The sequence below is a fragment of the Glycine soja genome, chromosome 2 (genome assembly GCF_004193775.1).
Source record: "Glycine soja cultivar W05 chromosome 2, ASM419377v2, whole genome shotgun sequence".
Lineage (NCBI taxonomy): Eukaryota > Viridiplantae > Streptophyta > Magnoliopsida > Fabales > Fabaceae > Glycine > Glycine soja.
In genome coordinates, this window is record NC_041003.1 from 50,234,462 (window position 1) to 50,256,840 (window position 22,379).

The 22,379-nt window shown below is 35.3% G+C and overlaps 4 protein-coding genes across 8 annotated transcripts; 3 read left to right on the forward strand and 1 right to left on the reverse strand.

The window, feature by feature from the left end:
• The first annotated feature begins 3,834 nt into the window (after positions 1–3,834).
• LOC114403609 (scarecrow-like transcription factor PAT1) lies at positions 3,835–7,229 on the forward strand. 3 transcript variants are annotated; one of them, XM_028366665.1, is made up of 3 exons: positions 3,835–4,017; positions 4,422–4,513; positions 5,241–7,229. In XM_028366665.1, exon 3 carries the CDS (start codon positions 5,428–5,430, stop codon positions 7,051–7,053), a length of 1,626 nt encoding a protein of 541 aa, XP_028222466.1. In that variant the 5' UTR covers positions 3,835–4,017; positions 4,422–4,513; positions 5,241–5,427; the 3' UTR covers positions 7,054–7,229. The 3 variants fall into 3 exon arrangements, with proteins under 3 accessions (XP_028222466.1, XP_028222477.1, XP_028222456.1); XM_028366676.1 differs by having other exon boundaries at positions 4,422–4,481; XM_028366655.1 differs by lacking the exon at positions 4,422–4,513.
• A 1,597-nt stretch (positions 7,230–8,826) lies between these two features.
• LOC114403615 (WRKY transcription factor 1-like) lies at positions 8,827–12,816 on the reverse strand. 2 transcript variants are annotated; one of them, XM_028366699.1, is made up of 5 exons: positions 12,564–12,816; positions 10,924–11,631; positions 10,674–10,839; positions 10,433–10,591; positions 8,827–9,731 (listed from the first exon to the last, which is right to left on the reverse strand). In XM_028366699.1, the coding sequence occupies exons 2-5, from the start codon at positions 11,519–11,521 to the stop codon at positions 9,131–9,133; spliced, it is 1,524 nt and encodes a 507-aa protein (XP_028222500.1). In that variant the 5' UTR covers positions 11,522–11,631; positions 12,564–12,816; the 3' UTR covers positions 8,827–9,130. The 2 variants fall into 2 exon arrangements, with proteins under 2 accessions (XP_028222500.1, XP_028222491.1); XM_028366690.1 differs by having other exon boundaries at positions 10,924–11,641.
• Positions 12,817–15,741: 2,925 nt separating this feature from the next.
• On the forward strand, positions 15,742–17,676 carry LOC114403626 (splicing factor ESS-2 homolog). The gene has a single exon (XM_028366711.1). The coding sequence runs from the start codon at positions 15,889–15,891 to the stop codon at positions 17,389–17,391; it is 1,503 nt and encodes a 500-aa protein (XP_028222512.1). The 5' UTR covers positions 15,742–15,888; the 3' UTR covers positions 17,392–17,676.
• A 1,724-nt stretch (positions 17,677–19,400) lies between these two features.
• On the forward strand, positions 19,401–20,948 carry LOC114403632 (probable serine/threonine-protein kinase WNK11). 2 transcript variants are annotated; one of them, XM_028366723.1, is made up of 3 exons: positions 19,401–19,533; positions 19,647–20,174; positions 20,334–20,948. In XM_028366723.1, exons 2-3 carry the CDS (start codon positions 19,671–19,673, stop codon positions 20,721–20,723), a joined length of 894 nt encoding a protein of 297 aa, XP_028222524.1. In that variant the 5' UTR covers positions 19,401–19,533; positions 19,647–19,670; the 3' UTR covers positions 20,724–20,948. The 2 variants fall into 2 exon arrangements, with proteins under 2 accessions (XP_028222524.1, XP_028222532.1); XM_028366731.1 differs by having other exon boundaries at positions 19,412–19,533; positions 19,642–20,174.
• Positions 20,949–22,379: the final 1,431 nt, after the last annotated feature.

The following is a 22,379-nucleotide window of genomic DNA, read 5'->3' on the forward strand; positions in this document are numbered from 1 at the left end:
CGCTTGACCTAGAAGCTAAATTAAGTACATGCTCCACAATATGTCAAATAAATAACATTTTCCTCTATTAGTAGATCTTCGACAAAATCACTGGCGCACACGAGAATAAACACAAAACTCCAAATTAGAGCAATTGACAAATAAAGGTTTAATTGAAGGTAAGGGTGTGGGCCATGATGTTCACTCACTTTGGAGTGGACAAAGTATTACCAAGATTCCCTTTTCTTTTTTTTCTTTTTGGTCTAGTTCTTTGGTACATTTGATTCCCCAAGCATATTTAAAGGGCAAAACTACTCGCTAAATCACATCAATAGACTATTTCATGTAATATCTGACTATAACAAAGCAAAAAATCCTTCATGATTTTATTCATTTACGGTTTCTAGAGAAAGAATTAGGCATTTGTTGTCGTTGGTATTTCAGCACTTCATTAAGAACATGATCTAACAATATCATAAGAGCACGCGTATAAAGTGATATATATATATATATGGTGGACCTTAATAAATAATAGTAGCAAGGCCAAGATAGGAATAAAAACAGTCGTGAGTTGCTCTTTGCTTTGTCTTTTATCTTTATTTTCTTCTAAAATAGTCAGTTTATTTGAAATTTGGGATTTGAAACAACGTGGATTCAAAGTCAGTTATGCAGATTGTTTAATAACAATCTTCCAAAAAGTTGATGCATTTTGTCCTAAGCCCTATTATATCGATAGTCAAATTATTTCTATTCGTACTAGTGTGCATTGAGTACATGAATATAAAATGAAAAAAGCCTTCATGTTGTATTAAAATATCTATTGTAAAGATGCTTCTTATAATTAAATTTATACAAAACACCGGAAAATCTGAATTTGGCATTATAAAAAAAAATTAACAAAATGGCTAATGCCTAATTATCACCAATTATTTAAATTCACTTTACCTACCTTAATGCAGTTATCGCCCAATCCTTTTTCGCTTTTAATAAGTTGAAGACGCAATTATGAAAGATAGATATCCTCCAGGAATGCGCACTCTTCAATAATTTGAGTTAGTAGTAACTTTCCATAGGCTGCATCATTATAACTTCAAATTGGATTAGGATAAGAAGTAGTGATTATTTTAAAGCTTTAGAGATTCTAATTGGATATTTCTGAGATAAGTTCAATGGATTATGAAAGAGAATAAGTGCAACAAGCAAAATACATATATAAATGAATGTACAGATTTTACACACAAAAAATTACAATTACTAAATTTGATAGAAAGGGATCAAGTGCATGTTAGCTGAAGTGTAAGGCACTACTTCTTACATAATTGATGCCATTGCCTTTATTGTAAGGTTCTCTCTCTTCTAAGTTCTAGTTCTGACCCAGCCGTGTGGTGTGGGTCATCATCTCAGAGTACGAAATGCCACCTTTTCAATTTCAACCATTCACTGATGACTTATATTTTGTATACTCCTATACTATTATTTATCAATATAATAATAATAATAATAATAATAATAATAATAATAATAATAATAATAATAAAATATGCTCGTTAAATTACGAAAACGACCTTAGTTTGCTCATACGCTCTTAGTTTTTTAATTTAATTGACACAAGCTAAAATAAAATATAGAAGCAGCTGAATAAAAAAAAAAAGTGAATCTAACCAAATTAATACATATATGCAGAAGATCCCACATAATTACAATAGATTTGTCACTTCTCAATCCTAGATTGGTCAGGAGGATGAGCATGCTTTAAAGATTTAATTGCAGACAGGTACCTTTCTATAAGTTAGGTTCTGATTATTTGACACTTCTAAAGTGAAAAAAGTGTCTAAAGTGATAAAGTAGGAGTGTATTTACTCTTGAATTTTTAATCAAAAATACGTTATGATGGTATTTTAATTTTAATCAAGAGTAGATAAATCCTTGTTTTCCCACTTTATATACTTTTTTTTCCCTTCAGAGGAGTTAAATTGATGATTTTTAGACCATTTGTTGTGTGAGGTAAGCAAAAAGTCGGAAATATTTAATTACTATATAACATAACACAATCTATAACGAAGTGGGGTTTCCTGTGTCACACTCAGTTGCATATGTTCACTATAAGTCTATATACCTTTGATCCCTTCGAACTTCAAAGTTAGTGCAGTTTATATCAGTTTCTCTTGCATAGATGGTCATGCTATCTTTTCTTCACAGTTCGAATCCTCTGTCAAGACTTCAATATTCTCTAGTCTACCTTTCTTTGTAGCTTAATTGGAAGTTGGAATTCAATCCATGATATTGAGCTAACTATGACAAAGATAAATATCCTTTAAATCTTAATTTGTGTTATTTAATTCGTGAGGATCGATCACCAATTTCATGTCAAACTATTTCTGATCAGCTTCAGTTTGAAAGAATTGAGGAAAAATATACTGGCTTTGATTTTCTAATTACTGCAACACTGTATTTCATCTAAACAAATACTCTTAAATTTTCTCAAATCGGAGATAAGTTTGGATTTTGCTAGTAATTTCTTCTTTCTCTTTTTACCCCCACCAAAGGCTGATGTAGTGGTAGAGTAAATGGTATATATGTTGAGCAAGTCACACTAGAATTTTTAATGTATCAATGGTTTGGGGTCAAATGACAATGGATTTTCCTAGTCGTGTATTGTCCACCTATGACGTACAGAAGAAAAAAATTCACTTGTTTTTCAAAAAAATAACAAAAGCTTTCATAACATCGTATAACACTGAGTACAATTTTTTGTAGCTAATAATAATAGTTAACTAGAATCGACCGATGAGATAAGCATGTCATTTCTCTGATGTCATTGGTCATACATGTCGTGCAAGAGATATCGGTACAGCTAAACCACCCTGGATGGATACACATCCAAACCTAGTCATTATCATTATTAATTGTATATGTATTTGTCTACAATAATTAAACATTAATCTATATAATAATTCTTATTATTCGGGGATTGTTACTTTAAATAACTTTAAGCTTGTTGGCCGAGGGTTTTTTTTTCCATCAATGGTTGACAAATTAAATTAAACTTCACTAGCACTATTCAATACCCTATTTAGCAATGATTTTCACGATCTGAAATAAAACAAATATATGAATAATTTATAAAAAAAAAACGAAAGAAATTTGTGTTTATAATAAATAACTTGTTAATCAGTTATCTAAGTAGTGAAAAGGATTTATATTTATTGGGTTTCATTAAATGATAAAATTTTTGTTTATGAACACTTTAATATGGCATTTGATATTAATTTGATTTGAGTTAAATGAAAAAAATTATTGATCATAGAAGTAGAAGCAGCATATATTGCATTTCTGACAAAAACAATTCATATATGCAGATACAATTATACTTCTGTTCTGTATGTTGAATGTTGATGTCTTTAGTCACCAAATTGTGATCAAAGTTGGTAGGTCATAATGCAAACCTTATAGTAGGTGGTGTGGTCACGAAATGAAGTACTGAAGTATGGCTTTTGTAGCAGTAGATAGTTAAATTTAGATGTATGATACTACTCAAGTGTACAAAAGAAAAAAGAAAAATTAAACATACAAGTATTTGTGTTTTTTTTTTTACATATTTTCTTTTGAAAAGGATAGGTATTAATGGTCCAAGAGAAAATGAATAGATAAGTAGATATATAGACTGGAAAGGAAATTGAAGTGAAGCTGCTCATGCTAACTCACTCAAAGCGGGCCACGTGTGATTGTGAGACACATTTGTAAGAGTAGCATTGATGGCTGTATTTGACCAAGCATACTACTAACAAGGGGTATTCTGTCATTTCAATAGAAAAATAAAAAAAAAATAGTTGTCACCGAGCATCGTATTACATCAACACCAGCCAATGGTTTCTGTGCAGTTTCTATAATAATGGAAGGGCAATTTCTCCTTCATTAATTTATATGCCTATGCCTAAGTTTTTTCACAATTGGAATAGCCTTGTCTTCTACACTCCCCCAAGCTCTTAGATTCTAATCCACTGTGGTTTTCCAACCTCAGAATTTCCTCAAAACTTGGTAAGAAACTGGTTTAATGTTCAAAAACTTCTCAAACTGAAGCCATGGAAATTTGCTTCAGTTTTTATCTTCATTGATTTACAAGGGTTTCTCCAAACGGTTTGGTGAAGTAAAGCATATTCTGCTCATACTTCTTGCCCGTGAACTTTTTGAGCATTTATGTTTATGATGTGAATGGTTTCTGCATAAATGTCAAACTTCCCTTTTGTAATCTTCAATTGATTCCTAACCAACTTCTGCAATGAGATGTGAGCTTTGATTTGATGTGCGTTTTTCTGTGAACTTATCTGCTTGTTGCACAAATTTCGTTCTCTCTCTCTCTCTATATGTGTGTGTGTGTGACAGAGAGAGAGAGAGAGAGAGTACTGTATAAGGGGTGGCTTGATTAACCTTGTCTTAACTAGGTGATGCTGGCTAGAACATCTGTAACTTCATCAAACAAAGGAAAAAGAAGAAGAAAGAAAGTACTTCTCCAATTGCTATTACTGCTTTTCTGGTTTGTGCATCTGTTCTGTATGACATTCAAAGTTTTCTTCTTTTCAGCTCAGCCAAGTTAAAAGTTAAATGAGTTAATCTAGTAGCATTTGAAATTTTCTTAACGGTGTTTTATAAACATTGTATTTTTCATTAGGCATTTTTCCGTATGTAAATGTTAATTCTGCAGTTTTTTAGAATGATTAACCTCATTCAAATGAAAACTGATTCAATACAATATGTGGGGCCATGCATATTTCTGCTCGTCTCATCTTTTGAATTTTTTTAATGGAAATTATATGTTCATGTTTGGATAATTCCCTTTCCCTTTCTGAATATTTATTCCCTTCTCTTAGTTTAATTCCGAAGTATTTTCCTTTTTGTTTTGGAGAAAAATCACTAATCTTTAGAATTGGTTATTTATGAAGTTTCTTGGAAATTCTTCTAATTGATTACATCAGTTGTTCATTTTTTTTCTCATAAAAAAGAAAATAAGCAGAGAGATGAATTGTGTTGACTTGGTATGAGAGTCAAGTTGTTGATAATACACGGTAGAAGGAGAAGAAGAAGTTGACTAATGTTAACAGTGCGCTGACTCTAAAGAGTGCCTAATTTCTTTAAGACAAAAAATTGTCCTTATATTCTGGTTGAATATTTCAGCTATTGCTTTCTATCTCTTCAATTCATTGTATGCAAGTTGAAAGTTGATGATATGATAACACTGATGACACCGTGATTTTTCCACGCAGACAGCAGATTATGTGAAACCAGAAGAGAGAACCTTGAGAAGTCAGGACTATATCTGTTTCCTTGGCATCAGTATCAATTAACAGCTTTCTCTAGGCTACTATTGTCCATTGTTGTGCTTCTACATATAATCTGTTGGAAGAGATCAGTTGAAGTACTACAACACAGTTGAGTCCCGGCAATTCTATAATGCAGGCATCAGAGCAACATAGAAATTCAAGTATGTACTATCAACCATTACAACAAATTGAAGCGTACTGCTTGCCGCAGTATCGGACACTAAATCCGCAGCTATACTACCATGATGGAGGCCATGGAACTCAGTTTTCAACTCCAAGTTCTTCAGAACTTTACTGCACTTTGGAGTCATCTTCTGTAGCTCTTTACAACTCCCCTTCAACTGTTAGTTTCTCACCCAATGGTAGCCCCATATCGCAGCAAGACTCTCAGTCATATCCACCTGACCAGTATCATTCCCCTGAGAATACCTATGGCTCTCCTATGAGTGGCTCCTGCATAACTGATGATTTAAGCAGCTTCAACTTGAAGCACAAGCTGAGAGAGTTGGAAAGTGTAATGCTTGGCCCTGACTCTGATAATCTTGATAGTTATGACAGTGCCATCAGCAATGGAAACAACTTTGTTCCACTAGAGATGGACGGTTGGAAACAAACAATGGTGGCAATTTCTAGCAAAAACCTAAAGCATATCCTTATTGCATGTGCCAAAGCCATTTCAGACGATGATTTGCTAATGGCACAGTGGCTGATGGATGAATTAAGACAGATGGTGTCAGTTTCTGGCGATCCGTTTCAGCGGTTGGGAGCATACATGTTGGAAGGACTTGTTGCGCGATTGGCTGCCTCTGGGAGTTCAATATACAAATCTTTAAGATGCAAAGAACCAGAAAGTGCTGAGCTTCTCTCCTACATGCACATACTGTATGAGGTTTGCCCCTACTTCAAATTTGGGTACATGTCTGCAAATGGAGCCATTGCGGAAGCAATGAAAGATGAAGACAGAGTTCACATAATTGATTTCCAAATTGGTCAAGGAAGTCAGTGGATCACTTTAATTCAGGCTTTTGCAGCTAGACCTGGAGGGCCACCCCACATCCGGATTACTGGTATTGATGATTCAACATCAGCATATGCCCGCGGTGGCGGACTACACATAGTGGGAAGGAGGTTATCAAAGCTTGCTGAGCATTTTAAGGTGCCATTTGAATTTCATGCTGCAGCTATCTCAGGTTGTGATGTTCAACTACATAACCTTGGAGTACGACCAGGGGAAGCTCTGGCTGTAAACTTTGCGTTCATGCTACATCACATGCCGGATGAAAGTGTGAGTACTCAGAATCACAGGGATAGGCTGTTGAGGTTGGTTAGGAGCCTATCACCAAAGGTGGTCACACTTGTTGAGCAAGAATCTAACACCAACACTGCTGCATTCTTTCCACGTTTCCTTGAAACTCTGGACTATTACACAGCAATGTTTGAGTCAATAGATGTGACTCTTTCCAGAGAGCATAAAGAGAGAATCAATGTTGAGCAACATTGTTTGGCAAGAGACTTGGTTAACATCATAGCTTGTGAAGGGGTCGAGAGGGTGGAACGACATGAGGTGCTCGGCAAGTGGAGGTCAAGATTTGCAATGGCCGGTTTCACTCCTTACCCTTTAAGTTCATTGGTGAATGGTACCATCAAGAAGTTGCTCGAGAACTACAGTGATAGATATAGACTTCAAGAGAGAGATGGAGCTCTTTATCTGGGTTGGATGAATAGAGATTTGGTTGCTTCTTGCGCTTGGAAATGAAAGTTCTGCAATAAGGCATAACATCCCTCTTCTTTTTCTGTTCCATTACTATGTACAAGTTAATGACAAAGGTCTCAACATTAAATCCAATCTAATTGTCCATTTTCTGTGTTTCAAGAATTTCAATTGAAACTGTAGGTAGCTTTTCGTTATCAGCAATATTAATCTTTCATTTCAAAATCTTTTCTGGTCCCTGAATGTTTGGCTCAGTGGCTGGGGAAAGTGATTTCCTAGAAATTAGAATATTAGGAGAGTGGCTTTTCGTAGCTATGCTTCAAACATTGCTGTCCGTTCACTTTATTAGATGAAATAGATAGATATTTTACTTAAAGTGTTAAGATTAAATTAATAAAATAGCTCACGTGGTGTCATTTAAGAAAGATAAGTACTAATAATTTACTGAAAGAAAAGAAACACAGCTGCATAAGATTGTTTGAAATTTATCTTTATGCTGTGGGGGAGGAGAGTAGGCTATGGGACTAAAATTAACTTTGCACAATCACTCCTTTCAATGGTCTGCGTACTCGAGGGGTTTGTGCAAATGTAATCTTTTCGTTGCTCTGGTGGACAAACCTGACGGAAAATTCTTGTGTCCTTCTCCGGAAAGAATTTTTCTTCTTGCAGGAAAATGCTATATCATTGAAATGAGGATGTGACTTGCATCATTGGTGGACCTCAACATTTGCATGTGTCTCTTTGTGGAGGAAGGAACAAAGAATTTCTTGCAAGCTGACTTCCTCCAACATGACTTAAAGGTGGACTTTGAACAAAACAATAGCAGTGAAAAATAGGAGAATTGCATAAAACAGAAATGAGATTCTAAGCTGTCCTGGTTTTAGTACCCAACTCGTGACACACAAAATATAGACGATTTTTCAGGAAGGTCTTCTATGGCTTGCAAGCTATGAAAGAACTCTAACACGGACACCGAACACAACACATATATGTACACTTTGACATGTCTGTGTCTAAAATATAAGACACAGAAATACCACATACAAATACAAATAAAGAGATTCTAATAAAATGAAATATAAGTAACATATAACAAAATATTTAAACTGATGATATATTTATCTTTTTGAATAAACTTTTTATGTTTTTTCCCGTGTATTATTAATTGTGTAAAAGTAACATAAGTGTTTAAATCAATAAAATATAATTTTTAAATTAGACATCTTATAAGAAGTGTTGAATAAGTGTCGAACAAATGTTGAAGTATGTCAGTATTGAAAACGTGTCAACACAGCAAACAAACGAAATGTCCATGCTTCATAACTCACAAGTCTTTATATTATTTTTAATTCAATAAAAAAAAGGTAAACTCCAAAAACAAAAATTGTAAAGAATTGTCTAAGAAGAGACCCTCGCACTATCTCCCAAAAGCATAGACTGCGCCAAGAATAAGCATAAACGTAATGGATTTGGACCCATAAAATTCTGTCAGCCTCCAAACTTGACGCCAATTGGTTATCCCGTTTACTTGGACAAAGTATGAGAGGAGTGGCTGTATAAATGAATCACATCCAGGCTCCCAAAAACAAAGTTTATTTATTTATTTTAAGCTTGGATAAATAATAAATAATAATATACCTATTCAATATCCTGTTGTATTTGGTCGGGCATCGATCATTATATTAAAGAATAAATCGAAACCACTGCACCAACAAGCACACATTTTGACATATGGAATAACTTTTGCTATACTCAATTACAGCAATTCTGCTGCGCTTTTTCTAAATTTACATAGCATTAGTAGGCACAAAACAAGAATTACATGCAAATAACTGAGTAAGTTCAATAATACACTAGAATTTTTTATACAAGTGTACGAAAATGTAAATCTTATTTAACTCAAATAATAATGGTATACAAGTTATGATATCCAATGTAGTATTAATTGTAATTTGCATATTTAGTCAACCTGCTCAAAGACAAGGAGAGAGCTAGAAGAGTAAAGTGACGGTTAGAGTAGAAATAGGAATTATAATCACACAGTATATCTGTAAAGCCTGTGTCATTGTCAAATATTTATACTCTTCTGTAACTAGCAGCACCTTTGAAAAATATTGCAAATTTAGCTTTGGACGGGTTCTGCATCAGCTGTTGATTGCTTGTTAAATTCACTTTCTGTACTACGAGTATCATGCACGGCAACCACATTAAGGCAATCCTTACTTCCTTCTGATATAGGTTTTACCTCACCTTTCAGCTGTTCATTTGATCTACACAGAACTCCAGAACTTGAATGGCTTATAACATCATTGCTGACAGAATCGTCTTTAGTAGCTGAATTATCTTTTTGTTGTTGTTGCTCACTTAATTTAATTTCAGGACCCTCATTAGAAAGGCTGATCACACAAAACTCAACCATATCACCAGCCTTTGACTTAGTAATTGACTCGCCATTTAGTTGCTCTGTTAATCTGCTTGCTGAGCCCAAGCCGCTTCGTTCCCCTGTATCATCAGTAATATTACCCTCAGATTTGGTTCCAGCCTTGCCATTACTGGCCGTTGTGCGAGCATTTGTAGCTGCATTCTGAGTGACGGTCCTTCCAGGGGGGATTTCATGATCATGCTGTCCCTCATAGGTAGTTATTACAACTTTTGAATCATGAGAGGCCCTTTCCACATGCTTTTTGACAGGGCATCCAGGATTCGAGCATCGATAATAACTTCTGGAAGAGTGGAGAGAAAATGCAGTCACATTAAATTATAGCATTTGTGTACATTGTATCCATGTAAGCTCAGAGCATAGAGGGGCAGAGAGAGCAAATAAACATCTAAAAACAGTGTAACCAGTAGGAGAAGAGACAACTTGACAAGTGTAACCAGCAGAAGAAGAGTTGCAGTTAGACCAGAGGAATTGGTCATTGGCAGATACCCAATATACCAGTTCAGAACAAAAGCATTATTGATACAATTGTCATTGCTTTTTTAAAATGCTAAAGAAACACGACACTTCTAAAAATTGTTCGTCTATGTTAAAAAATTTGAGAGTTTGGGTTGCATTTCAAAACCTGATTAGAACTGCTAAATCATGGTTAAACCCATAAAAATTGTGACAACTAGTTGTGCGGACTTAATATTAACCACAAATTATAATCCTACAAAAAGTGCATGTGGAACACACTTTGAAAATGATATAGAAGGAAATACTATAACCACTTCCTGTTGGTTTCAAGAAAGTGAAGAATAACTCAAAACTGATCTTTAGACCGGGAGCTGATGAAAGTAATTTATAGTCACAACTCACAAGGTTTCAGGCTAGCTCATCCAAGGAAGAATGAGATAATATGGATCAATATAAACACTTTCCAATACACACAACACCGGAAGAAAATAAGACTGCATTTTGAAATGAAAAGTTAACATGTACCTTGGGTTTGTATTCCCTTTAACTAGCTTCTGCCCATATTTCCTCCAGCGATACCCATCATTTACCAAATCAACCTCACTTGAAGTTTGAACAACAACACGAGATTCACGAGTTGACATGTCAACTCTAGTGACATCAGGATTAGTATTGTCTTTCTTCCTGCTTGGTATCAATTTGGCAGTAAAGGTTAGCTATCGCATATATATCAACACAATTTTTAAAAAATAGTGATATAACGTACAGCCGCTTTGACTCGGGTTCCTCGTTGTCATGAACCTGGTTCTTTGCCTTAGTCAATGATAAATGTGAAGCATTCAACTTATTAACTGGGGAAACTTTTGCAGGCGGAAAGGATTGTAAAGGCTGGATCTGTTGAGGCATACATCCATGCTCAACGGATGCTTTGTCTTCATGTATGATGTCAAAAAATACGTTAGGATCTTTCCTACTGATGCATAGAAACAAAAGTACAGACAAAGTTTACTGCTCACCTTCCACAGTGGCTAAAGAGGATTTGTGTGGTGCTTGTTCAACAACAGGCAGAACACACTCAACTGATACTGTGGAGTTCAATTGAGGTCTAGGATGATTATGCTGACCGATACAAATGGAATCTGTGATATGCCCATTATTTGACTGCTGCAATTGCTTTTTTGCCAGGCAGTTTGGATGTGTGCACTTGTAATAGCTCCTTATAAATTCATTCCCCTTAACATGTTTCTGACCATATTTTCGCCAGTTATAGCCATCTTTTGATACCTTTTCGCGTATTATAGAGGGAAATTCCTGACTGGACTGCAATCGAGGCAACTCATGCGAAAGAGTATCAGGGTTCTGCAAAGGTTTCTCAAGTGGTAAAGAGCATGTGCTTCCTTCTTGATCTGATTCCAAGGCACAAGCAATAGCATCAGAATCCTTCCCTTCTTCATTTTTAACTACAATAGAAAGAATACTTGCTTCCTCTGGTTTGGACAGATCATTTTTAGTATCATGACCTTGTGACAATGTAGTATCACTATCAAGACTCACTCTCTGCTGCAATTTATCAGAAGGGATATTTTGATCCGCACTTTTGTCTGAAGAAACCATGTGAACCCTTTTTAAGTATATCAGATGAAAACAGGTCTAGTTTCATTAACTACTTCCATGAATGTCTTGAATGATGGCTTGAACCTTGAACAAACAATGCGTGCTTGTGGCTGTTCAAAGCTAACACACATTTAAAAAGAAATTAGCAAAAACACAAACTTCGGTGCCCTGTGACAGAAATATCATTGATACATTTACCATGAATAGTGGGTCGAGAAAATTTTCTTTTCATCCGTGGTTCCTTTATTGAACTTTTATCAGTTTTGTTAAGTCAACCCTGTTCTAAGGAACAAAATGTGGAAAGTTTTCATTGGAGAAAAAGAAAGTATTTATTATACTAATATATTTACTAAGAAATAATTGTTTTTCGTTTCTAGTAGCAAAAACTTTCTCTTTCTACTTTTAGTTGCTCAACAGCAGCTGATGTTAAAATAATAATAATAATAATAACCCAACTTTTATTAGTCGAAGCCGCAAGATAAAACTCACTTTAAACATGTGAAACCATTTCAGCCATGATGGACCAAATAGAATATCTACATATTCCAAATCGGAGTCTTAACGCAATACTATATACAAACACACATGCATAATAAAGCAAAGCCATATTAAATAATTTTCAGATTGAAAGGAACTCAAATCTTAAACAAAAATTCAATATCCAGCTCATACTTTGAGATCACTTTTACCATACTTAATTACTAGTTGAATAATCCAATTAATTGCAAACACAACATTTACAGAGATAGCTTATTCTTTAATTTGTGTCTGAAATTAGCCGAACCAAATCCAGTGGAAAGAGAGAGGGGGGGGGGGGGGGGGGGGGGGGGCGAAGAGGATTTCATTTCTTAGGTCTCAAAAATGCTATTCAACCTTCTCTCGAAACATCCCCAAACCGGGACAGCTCACACCGATTTTAGTATATGAAGAAAAGAAAAGGGGGAGAATTAAAAAAAGAAGGGAAGAATTGAAGTGTGTGAAACCGTGAAATTGAATGGAATACATAAAATGAGAAAGATAGCACGTGGGAAGCATTAGTTACCCGGAATTGAGACCTCGAAATTGGAGAAGGGAAAGTGCGAGTTGAGTAAACAAAACAATGTTTAGTTGTTGTGTTGCAGAAGATGTCGTCTATGTTGTTGTGGGTTTGGGTGGAAGGAAGCAATGGGAGAGAGTCCAGTGTAACATCCTTATTTATTTGACCAAAAAATCAAGGCAAAGGGGCAACAAAAGTCCACTCTTTCTCTCTCGTAAGTTATTAATTTTAAAGTGACACGCTGACACAAACACACACGCAGAATACGCCTTTCTGTGCTTTCATTTCATTTGTCAAGTCTTCATTCAACTGTTCTTGTTTTTTCTCTCCTAACCCACAAGCTGGATTTGGACCTCTCTTTTGTTTCTCACTCTGGGCTACATTCACCATTGGGCTTATTATATAAAAATACTCTTTTCGTTTATTTGACCTACACTTTTTTTTAAATGACTATTTAAGTCTCTTAATATATATATATATATATATATATATATATATATATATATATATATATATATAATATGTGTGTATCACAATTTAATTTCTGAAAAAACGAAAATATGATGGTGAGACTTTAGTTGGATCCAGCCATATACAAGTGATTTGGAGACATCACCATAAAATTTGATGATATATGACTATACCAATGAATCTACCGTTGAAGAGTTATCTTTGTGTCTTTAATTTCTTTTGAGATGTATAGCTGTGGCTAACTTAAGAGAGTGTTTTGTATTCCTTTTCCTTTTGATGTATATGTATTTGGTGATGACACACTAGGTTTGGTTACACACCCATCCTTCCACTTTTTTGAAAATACTTTAATGTTGATTTTTATTTTATGGATTATAGTGTCATAAGATGCATTATCTATTTTATCATTTCTAATTATACATTGTGACATTATCTAGTTAGAATATGGTGTTATTACTTAGTTAAATGACACCAAAAAATTTACATGTGTTTTCATAAATAAATATATTTCCACTAAAACTTTAATTTTATGCATTGTATTAGTTGATTGGTGCCATGTAGCACAACAAGTCATTACACGTTGCATTATAGATTATTATGATTCCATTTTAAAGGTGGTTTAAGGTTGTTATAACTTATGGTAACTAGAATTTTTAGTGGCTTGTTGTTAGGCTCTACCACCACCTTGTAAATCCTTCACAAGAAGGTTATATCAAAATCAATCGTGTTGATTCTTTTTATTTAGCCGATCCCATTACTATTGGAGGGATTTTTAGATACCATCATGGTTTTTTAATGGCTTCTTCTACTTGTGAATTAGGGCATTGTACCATTATTTAAGCTAAATTTTTAGTCTATTTATTAGGGTGTCAACTTATTTAGAAGTAGAGGTTTCGTTAAAGGGAGTATCAAGAATGACTCAATGATTGTCATTAACATGATTAAGAGTGGAGTTCACATTCACCACCCTTGCCATGTTTCATTCTACAAATAATTCTTATTTGAGTTCAATAGAACCCTATCATTGCAATCACATTTTTAAAGAAATTAACATGTCCTTGTATAAAGATAAATATCACAAAAAGGAAGGTTGAATTATGATTTTAGAAATTTTAAAATCTTTTTAGAAGAAAACAAGTTTTATTGTCTGATAAAAGACTTGTTTGAAAACAAATAACAAATTTTCATAATAACACTCAGACAATTGAAAACATATTTTAGAAACATAGTTTTTTTTAACTAAAATCAAATTCACACCCTAAGTCAGTTGAAAAGCACAGAGGGAAGGAAAAAAGTATAAGAAAAAGAATTTTATATTGGTTCATTTCTACCCTGAGATTACGTCTAATTCTTGGCTAAACCATAAAGTTACAAGTATGTTCACTGTCACCTCTAACTCTACAACTCAAGCTCTATCCCAAGCTTTATATAACCTAATATTCTTTGTCCTATTAAGTCACTGCTGACTCTATACAAATTAAAAGATTTGTTTGAGTGATTGCACAATGACTAACTTAGTTAATGTCTTAAAGATGGATATACAATCTAGCACTTAGTTTTTTCTCTCAAGGTGTTTAAGGTGTTTTAAGAGTTTTTTTTCTAACTTTACAAGAATTTATAGAAAGAACGGAAGAATTCATGTGTGTTTCCCTTTGTTTCATTTCTTCAAAGCTTCTAATTTATATAGGTTTTCTTCTTCTTTAAGTGTTTTTGTCTCACAACGATGAGATTTTTCCACTAGGACTTTGCCTTAAGTCTTATGATTATGGGAACATTTAATACTTGCATTAAATATATGCCCTATCTTCATGCAGATGAGCCTCTTTGATTAGCTTCGTGTAGACTAATGCATTAGCAAGTCACTTTCATAGGTCAAAGCAATAGATTACAACAAAGTGCGTCTTTTGATAGTTGTTTAGTACTTCTCAAATCTTGAGTTTCATTTATGTTTCATAGGATTCGGTGGATCCTACGAGAATCTTTTTTGTAAAACAAATATCAGCCAAAGATTATTAAAAGAAGTCTTAAATGTTATTCTTAAATGCTCTGTCAAATCATGAGTAATGTTTGCTATAGTCTGATGTATCAAACACAAAATCATTCTTCTTAGTCTGATGTTGCATAAGATGTAGTTTTTAACTTTTGTATTTATTTGCATTCAATCAAAATAATCGAGGATCCTGATTTGTCATATGAATTATCTTTTGACTTAACACCCCGTGCATTTGGAATGACCATTGAGTCAGGATTAACATTCTTAATCTTTTGTACTAGATTTTTTGGTATTCCACTACTGATTGATTATTCAACGATTGATCATATTTGATAATTTTTTTATCTTGTTTTGGTTGTTATACCCACCTAATAATTAAAAAAAATGAGGTATAAAATTATTCAAAGATTAAATCTTAATAAAAGTTTAGAATAACTTGTTTTTTTTATTAAAAATATTTATTAATTATAAATTTTAATTATAGTATAACTTGTTTTAAAAATATTTATTATATTTTAAATTATATATAGAAAATTATTTTATATAATATTCAACCTAAAGTACTAATTTTATAAAAAAAATTGTGTATTTTGGGAAAAAATGCTATAAAAACTAAATCCTGGTTATATAAAATAAATATTTATTTTATGAAATACTAGTTTTATAAATAAAAAAATTGGTATTCGTAAAAAATTAAAACTATTTTATATTGAACTTTGATAAAACGTAAAAACACGGCTTAGAGAAAATCTGTTCCAATCCTCGCTTCGTTTTCGTGTCGAGAACAATCTTCTCCCCATCAAACCCTAACCCTAACTCACAGATTTGAGTTTTGATCACACCAAATCAATCAATCAATCCGAGAAAATGCTTCAATCTCCAGGGCACTCGCCGCTCCACATCTCGTCGCCGTCCCCTTCAATTTCCCAGGTATCGGCGCAAAACCCTAACGATCCACCATCATCATCGTGTGCGAAGCACCCAGCGGTGTTGGACGAGGACACGTACGTTGAGGCGTTGGAGAAGATCATCGAGCGCGACTACTTCCCCGACATCTCCAAGCTCCGCGACCGCCTCGACTGGCTCGAAGCCATCAAAACCGGCGACCCCGTGGTCATTCGCGAGGCCCAATTGAAGATCCTTGAACGCCGCGCCGGCACAACCAAGGTAACCAATCCCAACGATGCTTCTAGAACAACCTCCCACACACCCGGTTCCACATTCGTTAGAAATTTCACACCTTTCGATGAATTTGACGGAAAACCCTCTCAAACCCCCCGTGCCCCGGTTCCCGAGGCCAAAGAGGGGGAGAATAACGATGGTGGGGTTGATACTTCGCTTGGCCTCGATCAATTTATGAGAAGGTATACGAGTGAGGACAATCATAGCTTTTCGAAGATTCTAGAGAAAGTGAATAAGAAGAGGAAAGAGAGGTTTGGGTTTTTGAATGAGGATGTTCAGGGAATTGAGGATGTGAAGAGGGATAGGATTACTGATGGTTATGGAACCTCTTATCAGCCTCCGAGTACCCTTGAAGGTTGGAATTACACTGCCAAGAATTTGTTGATGTATCATCCTGCTGATCGGGGTGAGGTCCCTTTGACTGAGGAGGAAAGAGCGAATAGAATTAAAGCCGCCACAAAGGAGATCAATCGCGGGAACACTAGGTTTCATGGTAAAATGATGGATTCTAGGCCCAAAGATGATGGAACTGTTGAGGTGCTTTATACGCCTGTTGCTGGCGCTACGCCAGGGCCTATGTCTCTTAGAGAAGGGGATAAGTTAAAGAAGTATGATTTGGAGGATTTGAGGAAAACTCCGAATCCGTTTTATTTAGAATCTGGGAAGAAAGCTGAGAATGGTTATAGCTTTGTTAAGACACCGTCCCCTGCTCCGGGTGTTGATGAATCCCCGTTTATTACTTGGGGAGAAATTGAGGGGACTCCGCTGAGGTTGGATCTGGAAGATATACAGCTTGATATTGGTGGTAGTGCTGATGGACCTCATTACAGGATTCCTTCTGCGCCTACAAGAGATTCAAAGGCACACTCTCTTTCTAGGGAGGCTGCACGCAAGATAAGGGAGAGGTCAAAGATGTTTCATAAGCCCCCATTGGCATCACCGGTTAGAGGGGGGAGTGCCAGTCCAAGCATGCGGACATTGTCTCCTGCAGCTCAGAAGTTTGTGAGGAATGCGTTTGCCAAGTCCTCCTCTTCTGTTGATGAAACACTTCGGGCAAGTTACCGCGGTTCTACTCCTGCTTTGGCTACACCTACAAGTGTTAGTAGAAGTGTGTCAAGGTTTGCTAGAGATGGGAGCTTGGCTTCCAGGTCTCCATCTGTTAGAGAGGGCTCCAATCCTCCCTTGTGATATGTTGTAACATATTTTGAAACAATGATAAAGTGACTATGTTGTAATTCTTCAATTGCATTTACTTGCTCTAAATAAAATAAACGATTAATAGCACTAAGGGAAGGGTGTTTCCATAGGGATGTTTTACAATGTTGAAGGGACAAGAAAGCCACGGAAGCCATTGATTGTGAGAGAGGCCCGAGGCGTGTTCCCATTGATCAAGTCAGTAACTTGTTCGTGGTCGTTGTTGCTGAAAACTGAAAAGATAGTCTCCATTGATAATGTCAGTTGCATGTTTATCTATATCTTTATAGACTGATTCTAGGGTTGGAAAGTTCATCAAATCCTCCACCATGGGAAACTTATATGGTGCGTTAGATCTGTGGATACACGGAAACTACCATGAGAATGCATACAAGAAAAAAAAATGCTCCACCCCTTCACCCATCAATGACCCCAACTGAGCAACACGCAACACGCAACCAACCCTTCATCTCCCACACCAGCCACTCCTCTGCCGGAAACAACAAACAAACATGCATTGCCTCTCAATCAAGGCCTTTATTTGTTCTGCACAATTTAAAATAAAATAACAAGAATTTTGTTGCTCTAAAATCTCATTGCTCCCTATCTTGGAACATTGCGAGTGCGACAACAAGGCAACCCTAAAGATGATAATGTGCACCTCACTTGTGGCGTCGACAACTGTATGGTGCGACGATAGAGCGGATGATGAAGCAGAAGATGGTGCCAATTAACATCAACTTCGATAGGCACGGAGGACACCAGCGGGGTCGAGCTAGGTAGCGGGTGGTGGTAGGAGAAAGGGTCGGTGAGTTGGGCTTGGAAGGGAAGGGATAGGAACGAGTGAACAATGTTTTTTATTTTCTTATAAAAATATATTCTAGTGCATTAATTACAAGATATTCATATCTAACGTATCATATGTTTCTCACGGTGGGAAATTTGATGAGCTTTCCCATCCTAGAATCAATCATCTTTTTATATGTAGTTTGTGGGATTATGGATGTAGCTGTCTTGGAAAAACATTAAACTTTAAACACACCACGAGAAACTCGTAAGACATTCGTTGGGGATTACTTGTGATAACATGATCCAGAAACAGAACAAGAGTTTCAATGAATCTAAATATTTCGAATTGAAGCATTTGACTGTTAAACATGTCATTTTAGGTTGCTATAGTTGTGGGAGATATAAGGTTAATCTAATGGTTGGGGAAGAGAGGGGGAGGGGGAGACAAACTAATGAGGCATATAGCAACGCGCGCCGGGAGGAGTATGCCAGAATCAACAATGAAACGACATATAATGACTTAATAATCAGATTCAAACCATTTTTTTTTATAAAATTTTTGCTAAAGGCTACTCCAATAGTTACAGTACGCATAGGACGAATGGTATTTGCGAGCATATTATTTGAAAGTATCATGAAAAATGTGGTGTTGTTGAAAGGTCTACGGTGCATTCCATTGACAAAGTCAATTACTCGTTCGTGGTTAATTTTGCTGAAAAGATAAGCTCTATGGATAAACTCAACTGAGTTGCTTGTTTATTTTTACGTCTTGCAAAACAAAAGTATTAAAACGACATGATAAACTCACAAGACTACAATGTTGCTCTATAAGAAGAAGAATTTCAATAGAAACGTTTCAGATTAAAGCATTTGACTAGTAGACATGTCGTCATCAAGGTGTTGAATACATTGATGCAATTTTCATGTTAATTGAAGGAAAATAATAATGTAACTAAACCAGTTTTAGAATAATTGAAAGAATCGCTGAAGATTACACCAGTAGTTAGTTGTTGAGTTATTGTACACTTTGCATGGGGCGAATGGTATTTATTTGCATGGGGTTGTTGAAGACAACAATATTGGTTGGTGGTTGAGCACTCAGCACGGGCTTTGCCTGAAACTTTAATGTTTCCCCATTCTTCCCGTGAACGTTCAGAATCCAGATCCATTGATTCTCATTACATTACGATTTCGCGTCAAAAGTAGAAACTAAAAACAAAAATAGAGAAAAGGAGAACACTTGCCACCTCATCCAACAGCTGCTTATTTAATCTCTACACTTGCTCGTAGGGTCTCAATTCGAGGTCGCAGATTAGATTCCCAATTCTCCGTTCGCCATCTGTTAAGGTAAGCTTTTCTTCTTAAACTATTGTACTTTCCAGTTCATGCATAATAGTATCAGGAAACAAAAAAAAAAAGTATAAGATAAGATCATTGATGTGATGTGTTGTGTAGCGTAGGAGATAGAGAGGGAGAGATTGAAAATGCCTGCAGAGAAGTCCAACAGTTTCGATAACGAAGTGGAAGCGTTCGTTGAGGTTGATCCAACAGGGAGGTTCGGGCGTTACAGCGATCTTCTTGGTTGCGGTGCTGTGAAGAAAGTTTACAGAGCGTTTGATCAAGAGGAAGGAATCGAGGTGGCGTGGAATCAGGTTCGGCTGAGGAACTTCAGCGAAGACCCTGTTCTCATCAATCGCCTTCACTCTGAGGTGGATTTGCTCAGAACCCTCAGCAACAAGTACATCATCGTCTGCTACAGCGTGTGGAAGGACGAGGAACGCCACAATATCAATTTCATCACTGAAGTCTGCACCTCCGGGAACCTCAGGGATTACCGCAAGAAGCACCGCCACGTCTCCATTAAGGCATTCAAGAAATGGTCCAAACAGGTCCTTGAGGGATTGGAGTATCTTCATACGCATGACCCCTGCATCATTCACAGGGACCTCAATTGCAGCAACATCTTTGTTAACGGCAACATTGGCCAGGTTAATAATTGCTTTGTTTTTATTAATTGGTATTTCTCATGCTATTGATTATTCGTGATTCATGAGAAATTGTTTTAGAGAACAGTTTTCAAAATCCAAAAGTGAGAATGAAAACGAATATACCCTTGAATTGATTTTTTGACCTTGGGCATTTTGTAGGTGAAAATTGGTGATCTTGGATTGGCTGCAATAGTGGGACGGAACCATGCAGCACATTCAATTTTAGGGACACCAGAGTACATGGCACCGGAGCTGTATGAAGAAGATTACACTGAGATGGTGGACATATACTCTTTTGGAATGTGTTTGCTTGAAATGGTGACAACAGAAATACCCTACAGTGAATGTGACAGTGTGGCCAAGATATACAAGAAGGTCACGATGGGAATCAAGCCTGAGGCCTTGAGCAAAGTCACAGATCCTGAGGTGAAGGAATTCATTGAGAAGTGCATAGCACAGCCAAGGGCAAGACCTTCAGCCACAGATCTCCTTAAGGATCCTTTCTTTTATGAACTCAACAATGATGAAGAATCAACGCCAATCAATTGAATAACTTCATTCACACGTATTCAGAGTTCATTGTTTGACCCTTTTGTCCAACTACTTTTTACTTCCAAGTATATTCGTATCACAAAGGCCACACAACTAACTGTTGGTCAGTACTTGCATTTCCACTCCAGTTTCACTACAAGTGATGTACATAACTTCTGTAGTGGACTGAACTATAGATGACACTCTTTGGAGAAAATGCCAAATCCACTAGTAGATTTTCCAGCTGCTTCGCTCATTTATTTCTGGCATATTTTGTTTTACTTGCTTCAACAGTGAAACCGTTAGGACTTCGGAGGGTTTCCTTAAAATTGGTTGCATCATCTTGCTAATCTTATGCTGAAACCACAAGCTTAAGATTAACTATCAAATTTAGATGCTTATCTCTGCAACTACATTCTTTTGTGTCCGCCTAAAGTGAGCTTTCAAAATTAGTCTGGCCCAATGGGTTAGCAAGCTATGCTCTTTAAGCCCCAAAACTAAAAACTAACATGTGATAGGACGAAAAAGTTTTTGAGACGTGTATTCATCCTTAGAACCTGAGAACATGTGAGCTGATCTAAAAAATAAATAAATAATCCTGAGAACATATCAGATATAGTGTGTGTTTTACTGTGTGTCATGTTTGCCTAAAGTCAATTTAGTTATATGTTTTAACGCAAAAGCTTCAAATAGTTGTTTCTCATTTTTACATCATATACACATGTCTTTGGTTGTTTGATGCGAAACCAAATATCTTAATAATAGAAAAGTTGACGATAAAGGAAACGAGAAAGAAAAAGAAAAAACAAATGAGAAATGAGTTATAAGAAATAAAATTAAATAAATGTTCAAATTATTCAATACTCTTTCTTAATATGCACAATTTCATCATATTTTTAATAATGATAATATTGTTTTTATCTTTTACGTACTTAAAAAAAAAAAATTAAACCACGCCATGTAATAGGTGGAAAACTTTTCTTTAAATCTACATAGCAAACTAATCAATCGTTTTTAGAAGCACAGTCAATTTATTTTGTCGTTTTGGATAGAAATATTTGTTACTTATATATAGCTCATTTTTATGAAAATAATATAAAAAATTGTTTCTATAACCATAATAAATTTAACAAAAATAAAATGAGGGTATATTAACTTTATTCGTTTTCTCTAGCTCCTCCTTGCTACTTATTTCTCATGTCCTAAAATGAACACTTCTACTTTACTCATCAAATGCACCGAGACATCATTTCCTTTGAACTACGCAACAACAATACTACATATAAAATAGGCTCTACAAATTTCAACGAGTCTTTAATGAATTAAATAATAAATAAAAAATAGAAAGAAAAGTAAAATCATACTTTTTAACAAATTATTTACTGAAATTTATTGAAACTTGTAAATTTACTAGTAAAAGTTATTAAATCGGAATTTTTTCTTCTTCTTACAATATCTTTTTTAAAAAATAATTATGTTTGAAACACTACTTATGTTAGACCCAAGTCACCTAGTTGGTATTAAATTAAATAAGAAGTTAATTAAATTCATCACCATTACAATTCATTAACTAGTTAAAAAAATTTAGATAATAATAAAGAATGAGTTTTAAAAAATTATATTATATTATGCTTTTACCAGCTTTTATAATGTAATGCGTTAGTGATATTTCTT